Source organism: Nilaparvata lugens, unplaced genomic scaffold (genome assembly GCF_014356525.2).
Source record: "Nilaparvata lugens isolate BPH unplaced genomic scaffold, ASM1435652v1 scaffold5083, whole genome shotgun sequence".
Taxonomy (NCBI): domain Eukaryota; kingdom Metazoa; phylum Arthropoda; class Insecta; order Hemiptera; family Delphacidae; genus Nilaparvata; species Nilaparvata lugens.
In genome coordinates this window covers 1-22,807 of record NW_024090999.1, presented here as the reverse complement: position 1 = coordinate 22,807, position 22,807 = coordinate 1, and the positions used below count along the sequence as shown (strand labels likewise).

The 22,807-nt window shown below is 36.9% G+C and overlaps 1 protein-coding gene across 1 annotated transcript; it reads left to right on the top strand.

Moving 5' to 3' along the window:
- Positions 1–155: 155 nt before the first annotated feature.
- On the top strand, positions 156–21,892 carry LOC111043914 (ATP-dependent RNA helicase DHX8; the record flags this gene model as incomplete). Its single annotated transcript, XM_039444612.1, is given in 11 exon segments — positions 156–173; positions 176–240; positions 1,420–1,748; positions 5,081–5,423; positions 6,687–6,694; positions 7,626–7,857; positions 12,679–12,936; positions 15,460–15,627; positions 17,863–18,025; positions 19,862–20,028; positions 21,630–21,892. Coding segments are annotated over 11 exon segments (2,014 nt in total), but the record flags the coding sequence as incomplete, so codon positions are not given.
- Positions 21,893–22,807: the final 915 nt, after the last annotated feature.

Sequence of the window (22,807 nt, the reverse complement as noted above, 5' to 3'; positions counted from 1 at the left end):
ATTATTTAATATCTAAATTTGAGTTCATAACCTAACCTCGTTCAATTTGTGCATTAGAGGAACGCTCTTACTAAACGTATTATTTTCTTACCATATTCTATACCTATTTTCAGCCATTTTGTTTCCTCTTGTAATATTATTTTTTTCTAATTCAGCTGAATTTATAATACATCTTGTGAGAAGAATGACACATTTGAAACCTATAAAGCGGCGTTGATAGAGAATGGAGCTGAATTCTCGGTAAGTAGGTTTATTTCTACATAATTTATGTAATTATATTTTTATCACTCTATTACTATTAAAGTTGGTCCTACTTTTTTATTTTCTTGAATTACTATTAATATTGGTAAGTTTTCGTCACTGAGCAAGACCAATCCTATATAATTGATTTTGGCCTGCATTAGGCTATTATTGACTTGCATACTTGGGGATCTATTGGAATACAATTCAGTTTCTTTTACTAAGATTTATGAGACCTCTTGATATCGTAATTTGATAAATAGGCAGATTTTGTAGTCTTCAATCTTTCTTCCAGTTCGATATTTCCCGTAACTATCATATTTTAGGACCCAGAAATTATTTCTTAATATTTTTATGTATTAGTATAATAACTATTATACTAATACTATATTATATATATTTTTTTTCAATGAGTCACTCTTATGCTTCTGTTTTATTTTTTAAGAAACTACACGAATCATTAATGTCTTGTTTTTATTTTATAGTCAGTCCCAATAATTATTTGTTCATATTCCTATGCAGGCTAATTAATATAGGCCTATTAATTTTTTTTGTGTAGTTGAGAAGTTGATATTGTGGTAATTATTCATATCAAATAAAACTCTAAGAAATTGTCCAAAATTACAGATTTATTGATAGTTAGAAAAACCTATTTTCTTTTTATTTGTCCTTTTTGTCTTTTTATTTAATAATTAATATATGTTTTTCAATGTGTTCACTCTTTCCCTTTTGTTATGTATACTATAAAAAAGGAAAGAATTGGCTTATACAGGTATGGGATAGGAAATTCACGAATACAACTCACAATACACTCGTGAATATAATTCACGTCTCAACTGATTAACTTGAAATTTTGCACACGGATTCTCAATCTACCGAGGATGGTTAAAGGCCTATTTTAAATTCTCCAAGTTGAAGAAATTATCTATACTATAAGAAAGGAAAGAACTGGCTTTCATACACGTAAGGGATAGGAAATTCACGAATGACGCGCATCATCTCATTTGAACTACTGGACTGATTAACTTGAAATTTTGTATAGATTCTCAATTTACCGAGGATGGTTATAGACTTACTTTAAATTCTTAAAAATTTCATGGCATGTTTCTTGGTTTGACATCACATTTACTGGTGCCATTTTCAAGTGTCAATGCAATTAATAATATGATTTATTTACAGGAATCATTCGTGGCAAACCTGCTACGTATTATCCAGCACATGAAACCAAGAAAAAGTTCGTCTTCCGGCAAGAAAACGGCCGACAGCGCTTCGACGGCACCGTCAAGTAAAACTGAACTTTTGGCCAAAAAGTTTCCGGGTCTGGCGATTCCCAACGATTTTGGGAAGACGGAAGAAGACGAAGATGGTGGGAAGCGGGACAGTGATAAAGAGGACAGGAAGGAGAAGGACGAAGACGAGAGAAGCAGGAAAAAGAAGAAGAAAAAGCGGAGAAAGAGTGATGATGACGTGGATGATGCCATGGCTGCGTTGGAGGCGCTGGCTCCTAGGTGAGTGACTGAAAACTGAACTGAAACTTGACGAAAAACTGACCATTGGGTTTTGTTGTTTTATATATTTATTATTTTTTTTAGATTACGTCTTGGGGACCCCAGGATGGAGTATAAGACAAGTCAATATACCATATAATATGCATAAGTAATATATACACATATGGTTTTGAATATAACTAGCAGTATGTACCTAAAAAAATGGCTGTCCAGTTTATTTATAACATAGAAAATACTGTGTATTCATACACAAATGTCAAGACTTTGAAACAAACCCAGATATTCAGATCGAAAGGAACTCTTGCATACTATAAATGTTCCATTTATAGTATTTAAATGTTCCATATGATCATAATTCATTTACTGATTCAATAATACACAATAATTCATCAAAATAATTGGGAGAGGGTTACATTATAATTGTAATCTATTCATTTACTGATTCCATGATACACAATAATTCATGAAAATAATTGTCGAAAAACCAACAGGCATAGTCCAAACTGTTCCTCCCCCGAAATACATATCTTGATATATATACTAGTCCATAAAGTGGCTTATGGGCCGGTTCTGAGCTCGGGATTTAGCTAAGCTCTAGACTTAAACAGCTGGAGTCAGATAATTGCTTTCCGAAGAAACGGGGCGTAGTTGTAGTCCACGTTTATATATTGAACTAGCCGTCAGGCTCGCTTCGCTCGCCATATCCGTCTAGCCTGGACCCCCGACTGGATCGTCCAAGAATGAGATCAGCAGGCTCGCTTCGCTCGCCTGTATTTTTTCATTTGGGCATTTTTATCATAAATGTTAGGACAATCCAGTCGGGGGTCCAGACTAAACGGCTGGATAAACGGATATGGCGAGCAAAGCGAGCCTGACTGCTAGTGATATAAAACTCCCAGGATTGAAGTAGCAGTGCCCAATCAATTTTTCCGCGATAAATGCATTTAAATCTTCAACTTGGTGGCAACCTAACAAAGTCAACTCAACTTAATGCCAACCTGACAAAATTATTAATTTAGTTGCCAGTTAACAACTGTTTCGAAGAGGTACTCTATCTAGATTATAGTTCTATAGTAACATATGATATGGAAATTTCAATTATAATTAGGCTAAGAGATTGGGAGAAGAAGAATATACATGCTAAAAGACGAACTTTAAACTTTAAAAACAACCCTTAGAGTTAAAATATTTCCAAAAGATTTCTTAGTGCGCCTCTAAATGGCCAACTGAACATACCTACCAAATTTGAACGTTTTTGGTCCGGTAGATTTTTAGTTATGCGAGTGAGTGAGTGAGTCAGTCAGTCAGTGAGTGAGTGCCATTTCGCTTTTATATATATAGATTTCAAAAAAAAAAAAACTAGAAAATTGAACACAAACTAAAATAGAGAGAGAATAGTGTAAAGTTTTAGTTATTTTAATTATTTAGGAATGTTTCATTTCGTTGAGGAAACCCGTTTCCAATTATAGATATGAGAAAATTAAGATTATCATAGAAATCTACGACTACGCCCCGTTTCGGGAAGAGAATTCTCTGACTCCAGCTGTTTAAAATCTAGAACTTAGCCGCTTCCCGAGCTCGGGAACCGGCCCGTAATGTTCTCTACTCTGGGCCATCTATAGTTCTCTAGTTACTCTATAGATGGTCATGTAACTACATTTTCTGTATAGTAAAATATTTCCCGATGAGACGGTATTCGGACACTGCTAATGTCCCCGTGTTGTTCACTAATAGCGGCCACTAGTGGAAGCTATTATTGTCCCTGTGTGAAACTTATCTTTGTTAATAAATTAACATAAACTCAGTTACCAGCTGATTTTTATTTCTACTTGATATTGATAAATCGAAACGGAATATATCATTATAGGCTACTGTAATCGATATAAATTAGAAAGCCACCATAACAGAAAAGTAGTCTACCCTAAGCTGCGTTTACACCAAAGTTATTAACAAAATTTTTATTTCTCCGTCCTTATAAATTCTATTAGATTGAACATAATTCATCATACACATGATGAGCATACGTGTTTATTAACAAATTCATTAACAAAATGTTTATTTCTCTGTCTTATAGATTCTATTAGATTGAACATAACTTATCATACACATGATGAGCATATATGTTTGTTAAATTACGTTCAATCTATGAGGACAGAAAAATAAGCATTTTGTAAATAAATTTTGTATAGTAAACGCAGCTTTAACATAAAATGTTTACCGAGTTCTCAAGAATAATCAGAATGTGATACTTGCACTACCTTTGAATAGTTTAAATTTCTCATCATTCTTAACATAATTTAAATCTAATTTTCAATACTTAATAGTCTTTAGCCGCGAATTGGATTACATCATTTCAATCTAATTTTCAATACTTGATAATTTTTAGTCTTGTAGCCTTGTAGTCTTAAAGTTGAGAGTGGTTCACGTTAAATTTGACGTGATTACATCGCAAATTTTGATTTATCTCATGTTTTTTTCAAATCTATTGATAAGCAGTACTATATTTCAATTTTGTTTCTATTCCCTCGTTTTATTCCTCTCAATTCATCCTCTTAACCTTCCGGTAGTCGCGCCCTACTCAATCACACGAGCAGTCGCGTGTTGTATTTTTTACAACATCCAATTTTCCAAGTGTTGTGTACTCTGTTTACTGTCAAAGCATATTAATTAATTGTATAATTACTTTTTCCTTTTTGGATTATTTACGCATATGAACATTTGGATGATTATCATTTCATAGCCCAATAGGGTACATCAAGCAAAGCCATCAATTCTGTGTTATTGGTTCGTTTACAGTCTTTCTCTATCTTAAGGTGCGTACAAATATACGCGCTGCGAACATGAGCTATTCACTTTTAATCAGCTGATTATATCTGTATTTTACGGTAAGATAAAGATATAAAAAGTTTGGCATGAGCTGATTAAAAGTGAATTATTGCTCATGTTCGCGGCGCGTAAATCTGTACGCACCTTTATGCACAGTGCGACTTATGCACTGTCGCGACTAAATGGCACCTGAAGACTGAACCATTGCTCGGTTGATACTGCAGCTCAGTGGAGTGATGGGGGGAAAGTTTTGGAATGCATAGGTGACTCATTCACTGACACCACCCCATTCAATAGCTGTTTTGTGCAGCAAAAAAACTGACACAGTTGTACTTTTTACAACAGCGCGACTGTCGGAAGGTTAACCTCCTACTATTCCCCTTATTAACCTTTTTTATTTTATTTCATGTTGTCAACCTTCTACTAATTCCTTTTACAACCTGGTTTTTATTCCTCCTATTTCATGTTGTTAACCTTTCACTAATTCCCTTATCAACCTGTTTCAGCTACTCAAAAGACACAAAAGTGAAGAAAGAGGAACGTTCCTGTTCGTCTTCCTCCTCAGATTCGTCATCAGTGGAACGAAGACGGAAAAGGAAGGAAGAAATTGAGGAGGAAGATGTAAAGCAGAAGAAGAGCTTGAAGAAAGAGAGACGAAGTCGCAGCCGTAGCAGGGGAGAGAGACGGAGAGAGCCGAAGAAGGAGAGGAGAAGTAGGAGTCGAAGTGGGGATAGGAAGAGTAGGAGAGACAAAGACGAATATAGGAGTAGGGTGAAGAAGGAGAAGGACAGAAGTAGAGAGAGGAATAGAGTAGACAGAAGTAGGGATAGGAATGGAGTAGAGAAAGAAGTAGGGATAGGGAGAGAAACAGGGATAGAGTAGAGAGAGAAACAGGGATAAAAGTAGAGATAGGTATAGAGATGGAGTAGAGACAGGTACAGAGATAAGGAAAGGGATAGAAAAAGAATAGTGATAGAGAGAGACGTGATAAGAGAAGGCATAGTAGAAGTGTTTCTCCCTCTTCGAAGAAGCAGAGGAAGATAGACATGATGATGATGAGTGAGTAGCCTTAATTTCATCCTTATTTTAAAATTAATATTAAATTAAATTTTAATATTAATATTAAATGAAAAATACTAAGAAATTGTCAAAAACCACAGATTTATTGATACTTAGAAGACCGGTTTCGTTGTTACACCATTGTCAATCTCTGATAAACATTGACACATTGTCAATGGTGTAATAACCGAAACCGGTCTTTCTAAGTATCAATAAATCTGTGGTTTTTGACAATTTCTTAGTCTTTTTCATTCAATATGAATAATTACCACAATATCAACTTCTCAACTACACAAAAAGTTAATATCAATAAGTATTTTTATAGCTCTGATACTTGCTCTATATTCTTAGTTTCACTATAGAATAAGACTAGAGAAACAGAAAGTTTGTCCCATAGTATGAAGTGATGCCTGAATTTTGAATTTTCGCTAGCGTTTAAATACCCTATCTTTTGGCGAGTCTGTTGATAGAATCTTTTAGTTGAACGAGCGTATCGAGTTCCTACTGATGACTAGAGATTCGAGTCGTTGTCTGTTTTTGTTTGTTCGTGGCTTTGTCTGTTTGTTTGACGATAAATTTCGATTGCTTTCATCAACCAACTGTAAATTGTCAATACATATTCTTTGGACCATTATACAAATTCGTTGGCCAACTAGATCAACTTATTATTCAAAGGATAAGACGTTGATGTTGTCAATACCACTATATTTGTTCAAAATTAATTTAAATTGCAGAACCAGGTCACAGAATATAATACAGAATGGAAGTCGCCTAGTATCTTGACGCAAAAAATCCTCCTCTTGAAAAAGTTTAGCATTGTAATAGTATAGATGGGAGGTTCGGATCACTTTACTGATCCGGGTCGATCGGTCTCGTTCACTGGCGCGAGCCAATCAAAAGACCCGAATAGCGGTAATTTTAATTCCTAACAAGATGGCGTGGTCTTCCACGTGACGTGGTCTTGGTGCACTCAAGTATTGGCGACATGTAGAAAGCATTGGTTGGATAGACGTTTGATTGATACTTTCCATTCTGTATGTATTCTGTGGCCAGGTGTCATGGTAACCCTGCCACATCTTCAGATGAACTTAATTATTCAATTATGGACTTTGATTTATGAAGGAATACCACAACATAATCTTCCTATACAATCAAGTTATTGAATAAAATTAACTCAACTCATTCATCCTTTTAGATTATATAAAATCATTGATAGTGCATCTAAAAAATTGTAGTTAAATCTATTTTTTACATCACATTTCTTATCATTACACATCACAAATCAGCTGTTATATGGATTATTGACCGAGTGAAGTGAGGTTTAAGATTCAAGTCGACGGTTTGGCATTTCTCTTAATGTTTAAATGTTTATATGTTGCGCATTTACGGCGAAACGCGGTAATAGATTTTCATGAAATTTGACAGGTATGTTCATTTTTTAATTGCGCGTCGACGTATATACAAGGTTTTTGGAAATTTTTCATTTCAAGGATAATATAAAAGGGAAAAGGAGCCTCCTTCATACGCCAATATATTAGAGTAAAAATCACACTATAGAATTATTCATCATAAATCAGCTGACAAGTGATTACACAGATGTGTGGAGAAGCCAGTCTATTGCTGTATTTCCATAAGGTCTATAGTTTCAATCAGGTACTTGTGGATGAGAATACTGCGTGAGGTCTACTGTTCACGGAACTACTAGTATAAAATTATTGATAGTGCATCTAAAAATTGTAGTAATATTTATTCACTATATCACATTTTTATCATTACACATCACAAATCAGCTGTTATGTGGATTACTGCAATAGAACAGCTGACAGAATATCAACGGCATTTTGAGCGAGTTCTTCAGCCTGGATGGGCTAGTGGCAGGTAGTTATTTACTTTAAAATTTCTGAGATTTTTTTGATTAAATATCAAATTATTGTTTAATTTTGTTAATGTACTTTGTTGTATTTTAAATAAAATTGTTGTACGTTTGAACAGTTCGGGAGGTTCGGACACGGAAGGACGAAAGGGCGGCCAACAGCTGAGTGACGAACCCGAGTTGGGGAAAATTTACGAGGGAAAGGTGGCTAACCTGGTGCCGTTCGGGTGTTTTGTGCAGTTGGAAGGCCTGCGACGGAGGATCGAAGGTTTAGTGCATATTTCGCAGCTGAGAGCTGAAGGCAGGGTCACCAATGTTAGCGATGTCGTGTCCAGGGGGACTAAAGTTAAGGTAGGTTGCAAACTTATCAATTGCTATTGATCCAATATCTCTGCCAATCTCTCTGCTTCCAGTTATTTCTAAGATATTGGAGAGAGTCATTTGTAATCAGCTTATAGATTACCTGGAAGATAACGACATTCTTTGTAATAAGCAATATGGTTTCCGCAGATCTAAATCTACCAAATTGTTACTAATAGATTTCCTCAACTACTGTATTGATGCGATTGAGTCGGGAGAGGCGGTAATCACTTGTTTTGCCGACCTCTCCAAGGATTTTGACTGTGTAAATGTAGATCTGTTAATGAATAAACTTAGACTCCATGGTTTTAGGGGCTCTGCATTGAAATGGATGGATTCGTATATGACTAACAGGTATCAAGTCACAGAGATTCAACATGAAACTAAAAAAAAATAAAATTCACACGATCAAAGCCTAATTAATTGTTTCTAGGGTCCCTCAGGGTTCTATTCTGGGCCCCTTGTTGTTCTTGATCTATGTGAATGATGTTGCAGGGTCGGTTACCATTGAGAATCTGTATGTTTTTGCAGATGATACGACTCTGGTGACAAGAAGCCAAGACTTGAGAAAATTGGAAATTGAGTCCTAAGTTAAGATGAATAGTCTTTGCCAATATTTTTCAAATAATAAATTGATGGTGAATGCCTCGAAAACAATTATATGTGTCTACAACCCATCAGAGTAGGAGGTTAAGACACAATGAAACACCTAAATTATTCATTGGAGAGTCGGAATTGGTATCAAGAGCTAACGGACTTCTTAGTGGTGAAACTGGAGGAAGGACTGGGTTGGGGGGAACAATTGATAAGATTGAAAGTAAAATAGCGAGTGGAATTTTTGTCTTAAGGAATTTAAGTAAATTAAATAATAAGCCTCTATTGAAGTCGGTCTATCATGCTTGGTGGAGTCACATATTACATATTCAGTGGCCCTATGGGGAGCTAGAGAGAGTAACCTTAGAAAATTTTCATTTGTCAAAAGAAGCATTGCGCACTTTGTTGAGGTTGCATCCACAAACACATTGTAGGGACTATTTTATTAAAATGGAGATTCTCAGTGTTTCCTGTCTCTATATTTTGGAAATGTGTGTATATATAGAAGGTGTTCACTAAACTATTAATAATACGCATGAATAAATACACGGCATAAGAGTACCTTCTCGAATATCATAAATTGACTTTGTATGAAGAAAAACCCAGTTATATTGGTAGAAAGATTTACCAAGTACTACCAATTCGGTTGCGGGAAATATTAACGATAAAAAAGTTTAAACGAAGTTTGAAATTATTTCTAAAGGAGGAATGCTTTTATAGTATGAAGGACTATTTTGATTACTGTAATAGAGTCAAAGACAAATAGTAATTATATACTAGATATAAATTTAATGAAAAATTAATGGTGTCTCGCTTTTGCTAGCACTTTGAATTATGTAACCGTTTTCTGGATCGTTAATTCACATCCTATCTTCCCTTCCCTCAGCCATGCCTATCTACCTACCTTCTTCTACTTCCCTATCACACACCCTTCCCTTTCAGTTATACCTTACCTGCCTATTACATGGGAAACCATAGTTAGCAAGGTATTTCCCCCCTCTTTCTTCATGCACACATCATTTTAGCAATATTGTCTTTTAATGTGTTAATATCATTGTTATTGTTTTGTTGTATATTGCTTTTACTCATTGTATTTTTGTGTGTTCTGAATAAATTGAAATTGAATTGAAATACTCACAAAATATTGGAGTTTACGAAAATACATCATAAATGTTCAATATGTCCTCCATTGGCTGCACGGACGACATCTAGTCTGTAGCTTAATTCATCGCAAACTGAGCGTAAGGTGTTTTCTGTCACTGAGGCTACAGCTGCTGATATTCGGGTTTTCAGTACATCAATGTCACGAGGTAAGGGAGGAACGTGAACCTGTTGTTTAACACATCCCCACAGGAAAATCGCACGATTTTATATCAGGGGACCTAGGAGGCCAAGAGTGTAAAGCTCAGTCTCGCGGTCCTGTACGCCCTATCCAACATTGAGGCAACGGCAGATGTCGCCCGTGCAGCCAATGGAGGACATATTGAACATTTATGATGCATTTTCGTAAACTCCAATATTTTGTGAGTATTTTGGTATAAAATTTGTTAGTGATAAGCTCTTCTTCCTAATAAATATAACTATTTAAAATCGAGTCATTTTTTTTGTACACACTGTACAATTTCTATTCTTGTTCTTAGGGTATGATCACATTGGATGCGTGTACAAGTGCAAGTGGTTGTCAGATCATGCATGAGCCGAGAAACAAAATCTGGAAGGAGTCATTGAAACACGTTGTGACTTGCATGTAGCTGCTCACACTGACTGCAACCAGCAAGTGCACGCGTTCAGTGTGAGTGTTCCTATTGCTCTTTACACATTTTGTGTCTCATTTGCACGCTTGGTCATTCATAACCAAGCTTGCACTTCCACATATAAGCATTCAATGTGATCACATCCTTCGATTCCGTCTGATAGTTTTCTAGTTAATGGATTTTTCCTAAATATCGAAAACTAAGGTCGATATTAGAAATTTTATTGGACATTTTTTGTTGCAAATTTCATGTAGAATATTTATGGTTTTCGGCTTTTACACCTTTTGTGGGACACTTATGCTAACTTGGACACTTATCTCTTTATCTATTTGTGTTTTCATGTTTATGTAATCTAATGGGTCGCCGTCAATTTGTCTCCCCGACAACTAAGCTCCTCGCAATTTTGATCACAGGCGTCAGTAAATCCCCTGGCAAAATATACCATTACCGTCAACTAGTCTCCCCAACATCTAATCCCCTACTAGAACGAAGGAGCTTGGTTGTTGGCGACAACTAAGCTCCTCGCACGCTAACGAACCAAGCTCCCCGCCAGCTGATCCCCTGCTGGATATGAGAGGTCTGGTTGTCGTAATCGTACCCGACAACCAAGCTCCCCGACAGCCGATCCCCTATTGGGCATTGAAACCAGCTTGAAGCGGGCGGGGAAGTAGTACAATCACAGCACTATTTCAATTATTAGATGTTTCGATTATTAGAAGAAAATCTTGTTGATGTTGTCACTTCTATCGCTGCAAACATAAAATGAAATAAACTATTTCTCTTTCCGAATTCAACTTACTTAGAAATGTTTCTTATTGAATTGGCAAGCATTTTCAGAACATGTTGTAACTTCTATCACTGCAAACATAAAATGAAAATAAACAGGGGCGGTCTTACGATAGCTGTAAGGGGGGCGGTAGTCCAACAGCAGGAGAGGTCCAGGGGGTTACTTCCACCTGGAAAGGGGGGTACAGGGGGCATTATTTTTTTTATTAAAACTCACGTTTTAAGCATTTTGAGCAATAAAATTCACTGTTATTTAAGGCTTTTTCACACCGGCGTCGCAGACGTCGTGGACTTCGCCGACGTCCACACCACACCGCCTAGCAACATAATAAACATCCACAGACGTTTCAGTCAAATAACCACATCTCACTCAATGAGAGGGAGCTGAGCACGTGGTTCAAAAGTATTTCTGCGCATGCGCATGTTTGCAGACGTCGCGGACTTTTGTAAAAAATTGCTCAGCAAGTGATTCTCAGAAAACGTCGCCGACGTCCGGGACGTCCAGGACGACCTGGATGCGTGGTGTGGATAAACTCATTTGATAGCATGGTCAGCGATTTATTTTTTCAAAAACGTCCCGAACGTCGACGACGTCTGCAAACTCGGTGTGAAAAGGCCTTAAGGTTGAGTAGTTTTGCCGTTTTGTATGGTGTATAATATTTTATTAAACAGTTCGGCAATTAATACAATTACTATTATTTGCAGTATTTCTATTGTTTCACAATGCTTTTTTCAAAAGATTTTACTAAAATTACACTAGAAAATGTGTTAAAACAGCCCCATGAAAAAAAATTCCTGGTCAAGTTGTGGGGGCGGAAGCCACCCCCCCCCCTCCTAAAACCGCCACTGGAAATAAACTATTTCTCTTTCCGAATCCAACTTACTTGGAAATGTTTCTTATTGAATTGGCAAGCATTTTCAGAGCATGTTGTCACTTCTATCACTGCAAGCATAAAATGAAATAAACTATTTCTCTTTCCGAATCCAACTGACTTGGAAATGTTTCTTATTGAATTGGCAAGCATTTTCAGAATGAGTGTTTGTGCGTCTCGCAAGTGAAAAATGTGATAGAACTTTTCAAAAAGTCATGAATGACTGAGAAAACCAGGCGTGATTTGAGAAAATCCATAGTGTAAGTCCATGAAATATATTTTCAGTTTACTCGCGTAAATTCCGGCATTCTGAGCGTGTGAGGAGCTTGATTGTCGGGTTCGGTGACGACAACCAAGCTCCTTGCATGCTGGCGTCGAGTCTCCCCGACAGCCAATCCCCTACTGGTTAGGAGGGGACTGTTTGTCGGGACCGTAGACGACAACCAAGCTCCTTGCATGCTGGCGTCGATTCTCCCCGACAGCCGATTCCCTACTGGTTAGGAGGGGACTGTTTGTCGGGACCGTAGACGACAACCATGTTCCTCGCACGCTCACGACAACCAAACTCCCAGTCAGCCAAGCTCCTCTCTCAGGAGCTCAGTTGACGCCGTCAACCAATCCATTCTAAAGTAGTTTTAAAAGGAGCTCAGCTGACGGGGAGCTTAGCTGTCGGGGAGTTAGTTCTAATTAGTCTTGTTGCAATGAATTTGTTTGTGTTTTCAAGTTCATGTTTTCTTATTAATCTTGTGAAAACTCAAGTCTTGACAATTTTAGTTCGTTTCACTGATTTTTGTTTGCATTTTCAGGTGAAAGTACTGTCACTGACGGGACAAAAGGTTTCGCTGTCGATGAAGGACGTGAACCAGACGACGGGGGCGGACCTGAACCCTTGCCTGGGGGCGGTGGATGAGGAGGTGGCACACCGCAATCCGGACCGACCGAGCGGAGGCGGCAGCGGGTCTCTGGGGCCCCTGGAGCTGCACGGCTCAGCTGATGGCCCGGATAGTGGCAGTCGTAAAACAGTCAACCGCATCTCGTCGCCCGAAAAGTGGGAGATCAAACAGGTATTGTCAAGTAGTTCTAATAGATGGGTAATTCAGGTTGTCTAGGTTTCAGTTTGTTGAGTTTGTAATTTGACCAGTCCTTGAGCTACTGAAAGAAGTGAGGTCCACGTTAAAATTACATTTATTACATTCCTTAATCACAACATCAAATTAATGATTGGGAGAGAATCAACAGGATAAACCCAAAAATGTTGGCATTGTTTTGATATCAGTTCTGGACTAAGCCTGAGAAGAAGAAGAAGAAGAAGGAGGTGAAGAGGCGGAAGAAGACAGGAAGACGAGAAGGAGGAGGAGGAAGAAGAATAAGATGAAGAGGAAGACGAAGAAGTAAAAGAGGAAGGAGGAGAAGTAGTAGGAGAAGGAGAAGGGTGAATGAATAGAAGAAGATAGGAAGGAGAAGGAGAAAAGAGGAAGGAGAAGGAGAAAAGAGGAAGAAGATGATGAGGAATTATAAGGAGAAAAAGAGGGATGGAGAAGGAGAAGTAGTAGAAGTGGAAAGAGGAGAGGAGAAGAAGAAGGTGAAGAAGAAGAAGAAGAAGAAGAAGAAAGAAGAAAGAAGAAGAAGAAGAGATGATGATGATGATGAGGGAGGAGAAGGAGAAGGAAGAAGGGAAGGAGAAGGAGAAAAGAGGAAAAGAGGAAGAAGATGATGAGGAATTATAAAGAGAAAAAGAGGGATGGAGAAGGAGAAGTAGTAGATTTGGAAGAGGAAGAAGAAGGAGAAGGGTGAAGAAGTAGAAGAAGAAGGAGAAGGGTGAAGAAGAAGAAGATGATGATGAGGAAGGAGAAGGAGAAAATAGGAAGAAGATGATGAGGAATGATAAGGAGAAAAAGAGGGACGGAGGAAGAAGAAGAAACAGATAGAAGAAGAGATATACATACATCAGTTTGTCAAGTTTTCAGTTCTTTAAGTATTCAGTTCATAAGGTTTTCTGTACGTTTTTTCAGTTTATCAAGTTTTTATTTTGTCTTGTATTCAGTATTTCAAGTCTACTGTTCACTCTCTCTGAGAAGCGTTTACCATATGTTATTTCAATCTTTTCACCATATTGGCTATAGTGTGGTCCACGTTATAATGGCATTGAATAAAGATAGAAGAATAGCGATGCCGATTCTCTGCATTAATTAATTATATTTTACACTGTCAAAAACATAATTGGCATCGTTGTGGACCTGGAAAAGGATAGTACCACCGGCTTTGTCAAATGATAGACAAGGATAGCAAAACCAAAGTTGATCAAATACTGTCATTATAACGTGGACCTTACTATAGTTGGTTGATTTCTAACCTTACAACAAGTCAGCAATGTGATACTTGACTAGAGTGGTCGTAGATAAAATAGTGTATACGATAGTTTTATAATGTCTTTGAAGCACTTGTGAGATATTTAAGACACGCGTTCCCTGGCGAAGCTCCCTCACTTGTGTCTTAACTCTACATCTAACTCGTGCGTTAAAGATTCCTATTATAAAACTGTTGTACTAGTAGTTCTGTGAACAGTAGACCTCACGCTCAGTAAGTTACATTGACCTGCTGTTATGTTTTCTCAAAATTCATAAATAATTTATCAATTTAAAATGTCTATAAAACCGAAATAAACATAGAGCTTTCTGTGATCGTACCGTGACGTGTCGTCCCGGAATGTGAGTGTGAGCGCTGTTATCAGGTCTGGCTGCAACTGTCTACAACGTTGATGGGAAGATATATTTTCAAGATGTTCGATGTTTTTGAACGGGTGGTATTATAAATAGTCAACTGTCTACTAACGTTGATGGAAAGATACATTTTCAAGATGTTCGATGTTTTTGAACGGGGGTAGTATTATAGTCCACTAGACAGCTGATTTATGATGAATAATAATTCTATAGTCTGATTTTTACGGTAATATTGGCGTATGAAGGAGGCTCTTTTTTTCTTTTATATTATCCTTGAAATCCAAAATTTCCAAAAACCTTGTATATACGTCGACGCGCAATTTAAAAAGGAACATACCTGTAAAATTTCATGAAAATATTACTGAGTTTCGCCGTAAATGCGCAACATAAAAACATATAAACATTTAAACATTAAGAGAAATGCCAAACCGTCGACTTGAATCTTAGACCTCACTTCGCTCGGTCAATAATGTCTTAAAGCACTTGTGAGATATTTAAGACATGCGTTCCCTGGCAATGCTCGCTCACTTGTGTCTTAACTCTACATCTAACTCGTAGACCGGGGCCGCGGCCTACGATATTGCAACGTCACAGTGTAGGCCTAAAAATCTAATACATGATTGGTGAAAAAGATTTTAAAAAAATACCAGCTAATCTTTTTCACCAATCATGTATTAGATTATAGGCCTACACTGCGACGTTGCAATATCGTAGGCCCTTGTATTAGAGGTGGCTATGCTCGTGCGTTAAAGATCCCTATTATAAACTGTGTCTAAACTATTTTGAGACATCACAGAGGAATACTATGTAGTTTTAAAAGGATTTTATTCGAGTTTCAGGGAATAATTAGTCTATTTTCTGTTCTAGATGGTAGCAGCCGCATGTATAGACGCCAGCGAACTGCCGGATTTTGATGAGGAGACAGGACTCCTCCCCAAGGAGGCGGCGGAGGAGGAGGACATCGAGATAGAGATGGTCGAGGAGGAGCCGCCATTCTTGCACGGTCACGGACGCAACCTGCACGATCTCAGTCCGGTGAGTCGGAGTGCACCTAAAATCTCAAATCCCATACATTAATACTCCTCATTACACTATTTGACACAGAGATCAAATAATGATAGTTTGGCGTCGAGTCGCTGTTACTCTTTAGTACTACCATAGAGAAACAATAGCGTAAGTAGATATTCCATGGTATAGGGAATTTATGTCGCAACTTTTACTGTTATCTCAAGCCGATTACTGTCGATTATTGTCAATTTCGACTGTTTTGTTGGGGTGATAGTGTATGAACGGCACAATTTGAGAGACTACCAGCGTCACACAGCTGCATAGGAAATATCTATTTGAACTATCGGCTTGGGATATCAGTAAAACTTGCGACATAAACGCCCTATACCAGGGGATATCTATGCTATCGTTTCTCTATAGTACTACCCTGTGTCAATTGAGCCTGGTTTCCACTAGTAGAGTTAGTGGTCGTGTAGCTGGCATACTAACTCTACCGAGCTAACTCTACTTCACTTACTTCGTCGAATAATACTGTTTCACTACAATTAACAATAGTAGGTAAGCAACAAGTTGCTTTTGATAAGATACAAAAGAGCATCTGTTGCTTATGAAAAGATACATTAAAGCTCCTTGTGTATCTTTTCGGATGCAACACGTTGCTTTTGAGAAGATACAAAAGAGCATCTGTTGCTTATGGAAGGATACATTCTCAAAATGTTTGATGTTTTTGAACGGGTAGTATTGTAGTCTTTAGTAGGTCCACGTTATGATGGCTTTGAAGAAAGATAGATGAAAAACGTTGCCGATCCTCTGTCTTGTCAATGCCTTCTATAGACGGTAGCTGATACAGGTTTATTACTGTAATATTAACTGTTCATTCTCGTTAAAAAAATAATCAATATATGTTATTAAGCAAGGAATTATATTTTTCAAAATTTTATAATGAATTTTCATAATTAAGATGAAATATTTTGTTAATTATTAATTCTACATTGTTGAAAGACGATCTGGCATCAGAGCAAAGCGAGAAAGAGATAGCGCTATCCGCTTTGTTGAATGATAGACAAGGATAGCAATACCATTTCTAATCAAACACTGCCATTATAACGTGGACCTCACTATAGACAACGGATCACTCCTTTTATCTGAATAAAGCCTGGTTTTCACTAGTAGAGTTAGTGGTCGAGTAACTGGCATACTAACTCTACTCTACTTACTTGGTCGAGTAACTGTTTGCACTAAAATTCAGAATAGTAGGTAAGCAACACTTTGATTTTGAGAAGATACAAATGAGCATCTGTTGCTTATAGAAAGATATGTTTAGGGTAACCTTCCACTGATACCGTATTCAACCGATCCGTTCGGCTGTTGGATCGGACGAATCTGCCGGCCGTTAATTCGGCCGAATATGGTCGTCCATTGGAACCGTTTACGTCAGTCTAGTTCAGTAGTTGGCTGAACTATTGAATATTGAATAAATATTGAATTAACTACTATCATAGCCACCAAAATTTTTCATAAACAATAATTGTATTGAGATTTTGAAAATTGAATAAACACATTATTAACTAAATTAGTTATTCATTACAACAATTTTACCTTCAGATCCTATTTGTTCAGTAATCTTTGACTACAGATTCCTTTGAACATCAAGACGATGATATCTTTTATCTCGCATTGTTCATAATTAAAACTTTATAAAACAGAACAAGTTCAAAAAGCAAAAACAAACAAGACTGATACAATTTTAGGTTAGGATTATGTTGTCTCAGCTCGACTAGTTAGTTCGGCCGGATAGAGCCGGAAAATCCCATTCAATTCGGATCGAAAAATTGATCGTCCGGAGACGGGCGTGCACGGACCTGTTGCAATGGACGAGCATCTGTTTGTTTCTTTGTTGGGGGATAGTTCGGTCGCGTTCGGTAGTTTTCGGCCGATGCTAGTTCGGACGAAAACGGTTCTAGTGGATGGCCCACCTAAAGCTCTTGTGTATCTTTCCGGATGCAACACGTTGCCTATGAGAAGATACAAAAGAGCATCTGTTGCTTATGGAAAGATACATTTTCAAAAATGTTTGATGTTTTTGAACGGGTAGTATTGTAGTCAAGTGGTCCTCCGACTATAGATAAAGCTACAGAACCCGGACTGTACATACCATAGTTTATATTTTACTGATTCATTCGTTTTTTTGTGTGTTTTTAGGTTAGGTAAAGTTCGATTAGTGACTTCTTACTTAGTTTATATTGATTTTTTGTGCTTTAGGTGAGGATAGTGAAGAACCCGGACGGTTCGCTGGCTCAGGCGGCCATGATGCAGAGCGCGCTGGCCAAGGAGCGACGAGAACAGAAGATGCTGCAACGCGAACAGGAGATCGACTCTGTGCCAACCGGGCTAACTAAGAACTGGATAGACCCTCTGCCCGAGAGTAAGTCACTAGTAAATTCTCATACATTTCAAAGTAAATCATGTTTAATCAAACAAAAGAAAAAATATAGATTGAACACTGCATGTAGGTATGTCTACAAAATTCCCCATGAATGAAATTAAATGCCCCATGATGAAATTAAACCATTCACAGTAGAAAGTACTACATTTTAGCTTGATCGCACAGAATTCTTTTACATTTTAACGATGATTAAATAACGGTTGAATGGCTGCCACGAAAACCATTAGAGAAGTGTAAGACGTATTCATTAGTAATTAAAACCATAGAGAAACAATAGCGTAAGTAGATATCCCATGGTATAGGGAGTTTATTTCGTACCTTTTACTGTAAGCCGATAGTCCACTTAGTTCTTTCCCTTGAAGCTGTGTGACACTGGTAGTCTCTTATATTGTGCCGTTCATACACTTTCACCCGGTCAAATCAATAAAACGACAGTAATCGGCTTGAGATAACAGTAAAAGTTGCGACATAACTCATTATACCATGGGATATTTACTTACACTATTGTTTCTCTATGTTAAAACTTAACCACAGTTAAAATTTGACTGACTTGTGCAACCGGGTGTTTTTATTTCAACAGTTTGTAGATTTTTATAAAAAATATGAGTTCTTGCCCATTAAAATAGTTATATTTTCTATCTCCTCTCTGTAGTCGCATTTACTCACTGAAACAGAAAGACCACTTTACTTAAGACCACTTTCCAACTCACGGAAGTGAGGTGGTCTTCCTACTCTTTTTCTACTGAATATAAGTCCATTTAAATAAAATTCATTGAAAACTTGAATTCAAGTAAACGTCACTTGAAGTTTTTCAATTTGCCCATTCTACTCAAACTTCAAAAAACCTGAATTCAAGAAAACTTGACCAATGTAAAGGCAGCTTGAGCGCATGTTTTGATTGATTGAGTAATTTATTTATGTAGATTGCAATATATACTGGCTTATACACTTATACACAATAGCTTACAATACAGCAAAATTATATATGAATTTACATAATTTAGACTAAGAAAATAATTATTGAACTGTATATGATATGAAAAAAGCAATTTGTAATAACTATGGATAATTATATTGTTATGCATCTACATAAATTGGCGGAGCTTTGGACATATCAATGTCCATTCTTCGGAAAGAATATTAAAAATACTTTTTGTGTAGTTGAGAAGTTGATATTGTTGTAATTATTCATATTGAATGAAAAAGACTAAGAAATTGTCAAGAAACCACAGATTTATTGATACTTAGAAAGACCGGTTTCGGTTATTACACCATTGTCAATCTCTGATAAACGGGTTTGACAATGGTGTAATAACCGAAACCGGTCTTTCTAAGTATCAATAAATCTGTGTTTTTTTTGACAATTTCTTAGTCTTTTTCATTCAATATTAAAAAAATATCCTTCCCACTAACTCTCTACCAAAACGTTAAATTTCATTAATTCGACTAAGGATTTATTTATAAATGCAAATGTTTCAATTAATATGAATATTTAAGAGAAAAAAAACAGAAGATTGATGAAGTAAAATAATTATATAGGTAGATTAGGTCAAATCATTGATTAATAAAATGGAGTAGGCTGAAAGTAGATCAAGGTAATCAACTTTCAGTAATATATAGGGGTAGGAGATTTTTGAATTTTGGAAAGGGGTAGGAAGGTCGTAGCTCAGATAATAGACTATCCATTGTTCTAACGATAATCGTTCCAAACCTCACTATATTTACGTTGCATTCTAGCAATTTTCATCAAATTTTTTATCAATTTATGATACTTAATTATTGTTTTCATTCGATTGTAATTTGTTTGTTGTTCAGGTGACGGTAGGGCGTTGGCAGCGAATATGCGCGGAATCGGTTTGACCAATCAGGATCTGCCCGAGTGGAAGAAGCACGTGATTGGCGGAAAGAAGAGTTCGTTCGGCATGAAAACTAACATGACATTGGTGGAACAGAGGCAGAGTTTGCCCATATTCAGACTCAAGGTAATTTATCCATATGAAACATTGTGAACTCAATTCTATTTCATTTCTGATTTGTGTTCAATTGTTAATAATAATAGTGATGGTAATATTCTCTTGTAAGAAGGGTACGAAGGCATGAGACAACGTAAACAGTTACAGACTCATTTTTAAACGAAACTCAAAATTTATTTTTTAGTGTGGACCTTGGATGTTGCAATAATTATAAAAATTAAAGAGAAAAAAATTGAAACATTGATTATGTACGAAAAATAACATGTGTTAAATGCTGTCAGTTTTTGTCCATACACTCCTGTTGACGTTGTGAGAAGTTGTCCATATTCCTCTGAAGCACGTGATACCGCTCGAATTTCTTGTGTTATTGTTTCACTCAGGGCCTCAAGGGTGCGTGGTTTGTTTATGTATACACGTGCTTTTAGGTAGCCCCATAAAAAATAGTCACAAGGTAATAGGTCCGGTGACCGAGGAGGCCACTCCTTTATTTCATCTTGATTATGAAAATTTATCATGAAATTATTGAAAAATATAATTTCTTGCTTAATAAAATATAATTGATTATTTCAAACGAGAATGAACAGTCAATATTACATCAATAAATCTGTACCAGCTACCGTCTATAGAAGGCATTGTTGCCAGAGGAACACTGTCTCTTTTTTTACTGTCATTATAACGTGGACCTCACTATAATCAACTCAACTACGGTCACTTCCATTTTGATTTTCCTTGCCCTATTACCATAGGTAAGGAAAAAAAATATTGCTTTCCAAAAAAAATGAAGGTACCCTAATTTCAAGTTTTCTATACGTTACAAGGTCCCCTGAGTCCAAAAACATAATTTTTGGGTATTGGTCTGTATGTGTGTGTGTCTGAACACGATAACTCCATTTCTAATTAACCGATTGCCTTGAAATTTTAAACTTAAGGTCCTTATACCATGAGGATCCGACAATAAGAAATTCAATAAAATTCAATTCAAGATGGCGGAAAAATGGCGGATAATTACTAAAAAACAATTTTTGTCACGGTTTCTCGAAATTGGCTCTAACGATTTTCTTCAAATTTATACCATGGATAGCTATTTATAAGCCCTATCAACTGACATGAGTCTCATTTCTGGTAAAAGTGCAGGAGTTCCGTAATATTCTTAAGAATAATGGCGGATAATTACTGAAAAAACCCATGTTTTTCACGATTTTCTCAAAAATAACTTGACCGATTTTTTTCAAATTCATATCCTGTATAGTTATTTATCAGCTCTATCAACTGGCATGAGTCTCCTTCCTGGAAAACTAATGGGGGTCCTCCCCATCCTTGAGAAATTGACTTTTTAAAATAAAGAACAGCTGTTTTTATGACTTTTAAAAAATCATCAAATTTCACTATTTACCCAAAGGAAAAAATACTCTGAAAACTATACATATATACACATATACATTAGTCTGATTGTAGTTTCATTAATGTTGCCGCCAATCGTCATTATGTTATTCCCCTAAATTATTCTGGTTTAAGAATGAGGCTTACAGTTCAATGAGCAAAGAAAGTTGTGTGAGTGTACCACACCAGATTTTTTGGGTTTTGGATTAACTTTGTTGTATTGGTTGCAGGACGAGCTAATCCGAGCCGTCACCGACAACCAGATCCTGATCGTGATTGGAGAGACCGGGTCGGGCAAGACGACGCAGATCACTCAGTACCTGGGGGAGGCGGGGCTGACTCAGCGGGGCACCATCGGCTGCACCCAGCCGCGTCGCGTCGCCGCCATGTCGGTCGCCAAGCGAGTCGCTGAGGAGTTTGGATGTCGCTTGGGACAGGAGGTCGGATACACCATCCGGTTCGAGGACTGCACTAGTCAGGAAACAGTTATCAAGTCAGTAGATTAACTATAGATCACATTATAAAGTAACACCTGGTTTAGGCTACTAAATTGTTTTGATACTGTATCATGTTTGGTGATACTGTATCATTTAAGGTGATACCATACATAAAAGATAGTATAATAATATAATAAGATATCCCATGGTACAGTATAGGGCGTTTATGTTCCAATTTTCAATGTTGACTCAAACTAATGGTCCTATAGTGAGGTCCACGTTATAATGGCAGTGGAGAAAGATAGGCGAGCAACGTTGCCGATCCTCTGTCTTTTCAATGCTTCTATCGAACTATTATTTAACGAAAATCTTAAATAAATGCTGCAAATCACCCCGAAGACTTCTGCTACTGCAGAAATTGACAACAGGTTAACAGCTAGATGGAAAACTACTATCCAAAAATTAGTTGCCAGCCCGGGAATCGAACCCGGTACCTCCCAATTGCTAGTCAGGAATGCTTACCCTTACACCAAACTGACAATCTCTGGATAGCAGCGCTCATTTTATACGAAGCCATAGCGGCCAACCAGGTAATTATTTAGGATTTTCGTTAAATAATAGTTATATATTAATTAGCATTTGAATAAATGCATTCTCTATTTAATTCCATCTATAACTATCTTCTATCGAACGTAGCTGATACAGGTTTATTGATGTAATATTAACTGTTCATTCTCGTTTAAAATAATCATTTATATTTTATTATGCAAGAAATTGTACTTATCAATAATTTCATAATGAATCTCCATAATTAAGATTAAATATTTTGTTAACCAATTATTGATTCTACATTTTTGAAAGACGATCTGGCAACAGATCAAAGTGAGAAAGAGGTAGCCCTATCCGCTTTGTTAAATAATAGTCAAGGATAGCATTACCATTGCTAATCAAACACTGCCATTATAACATGG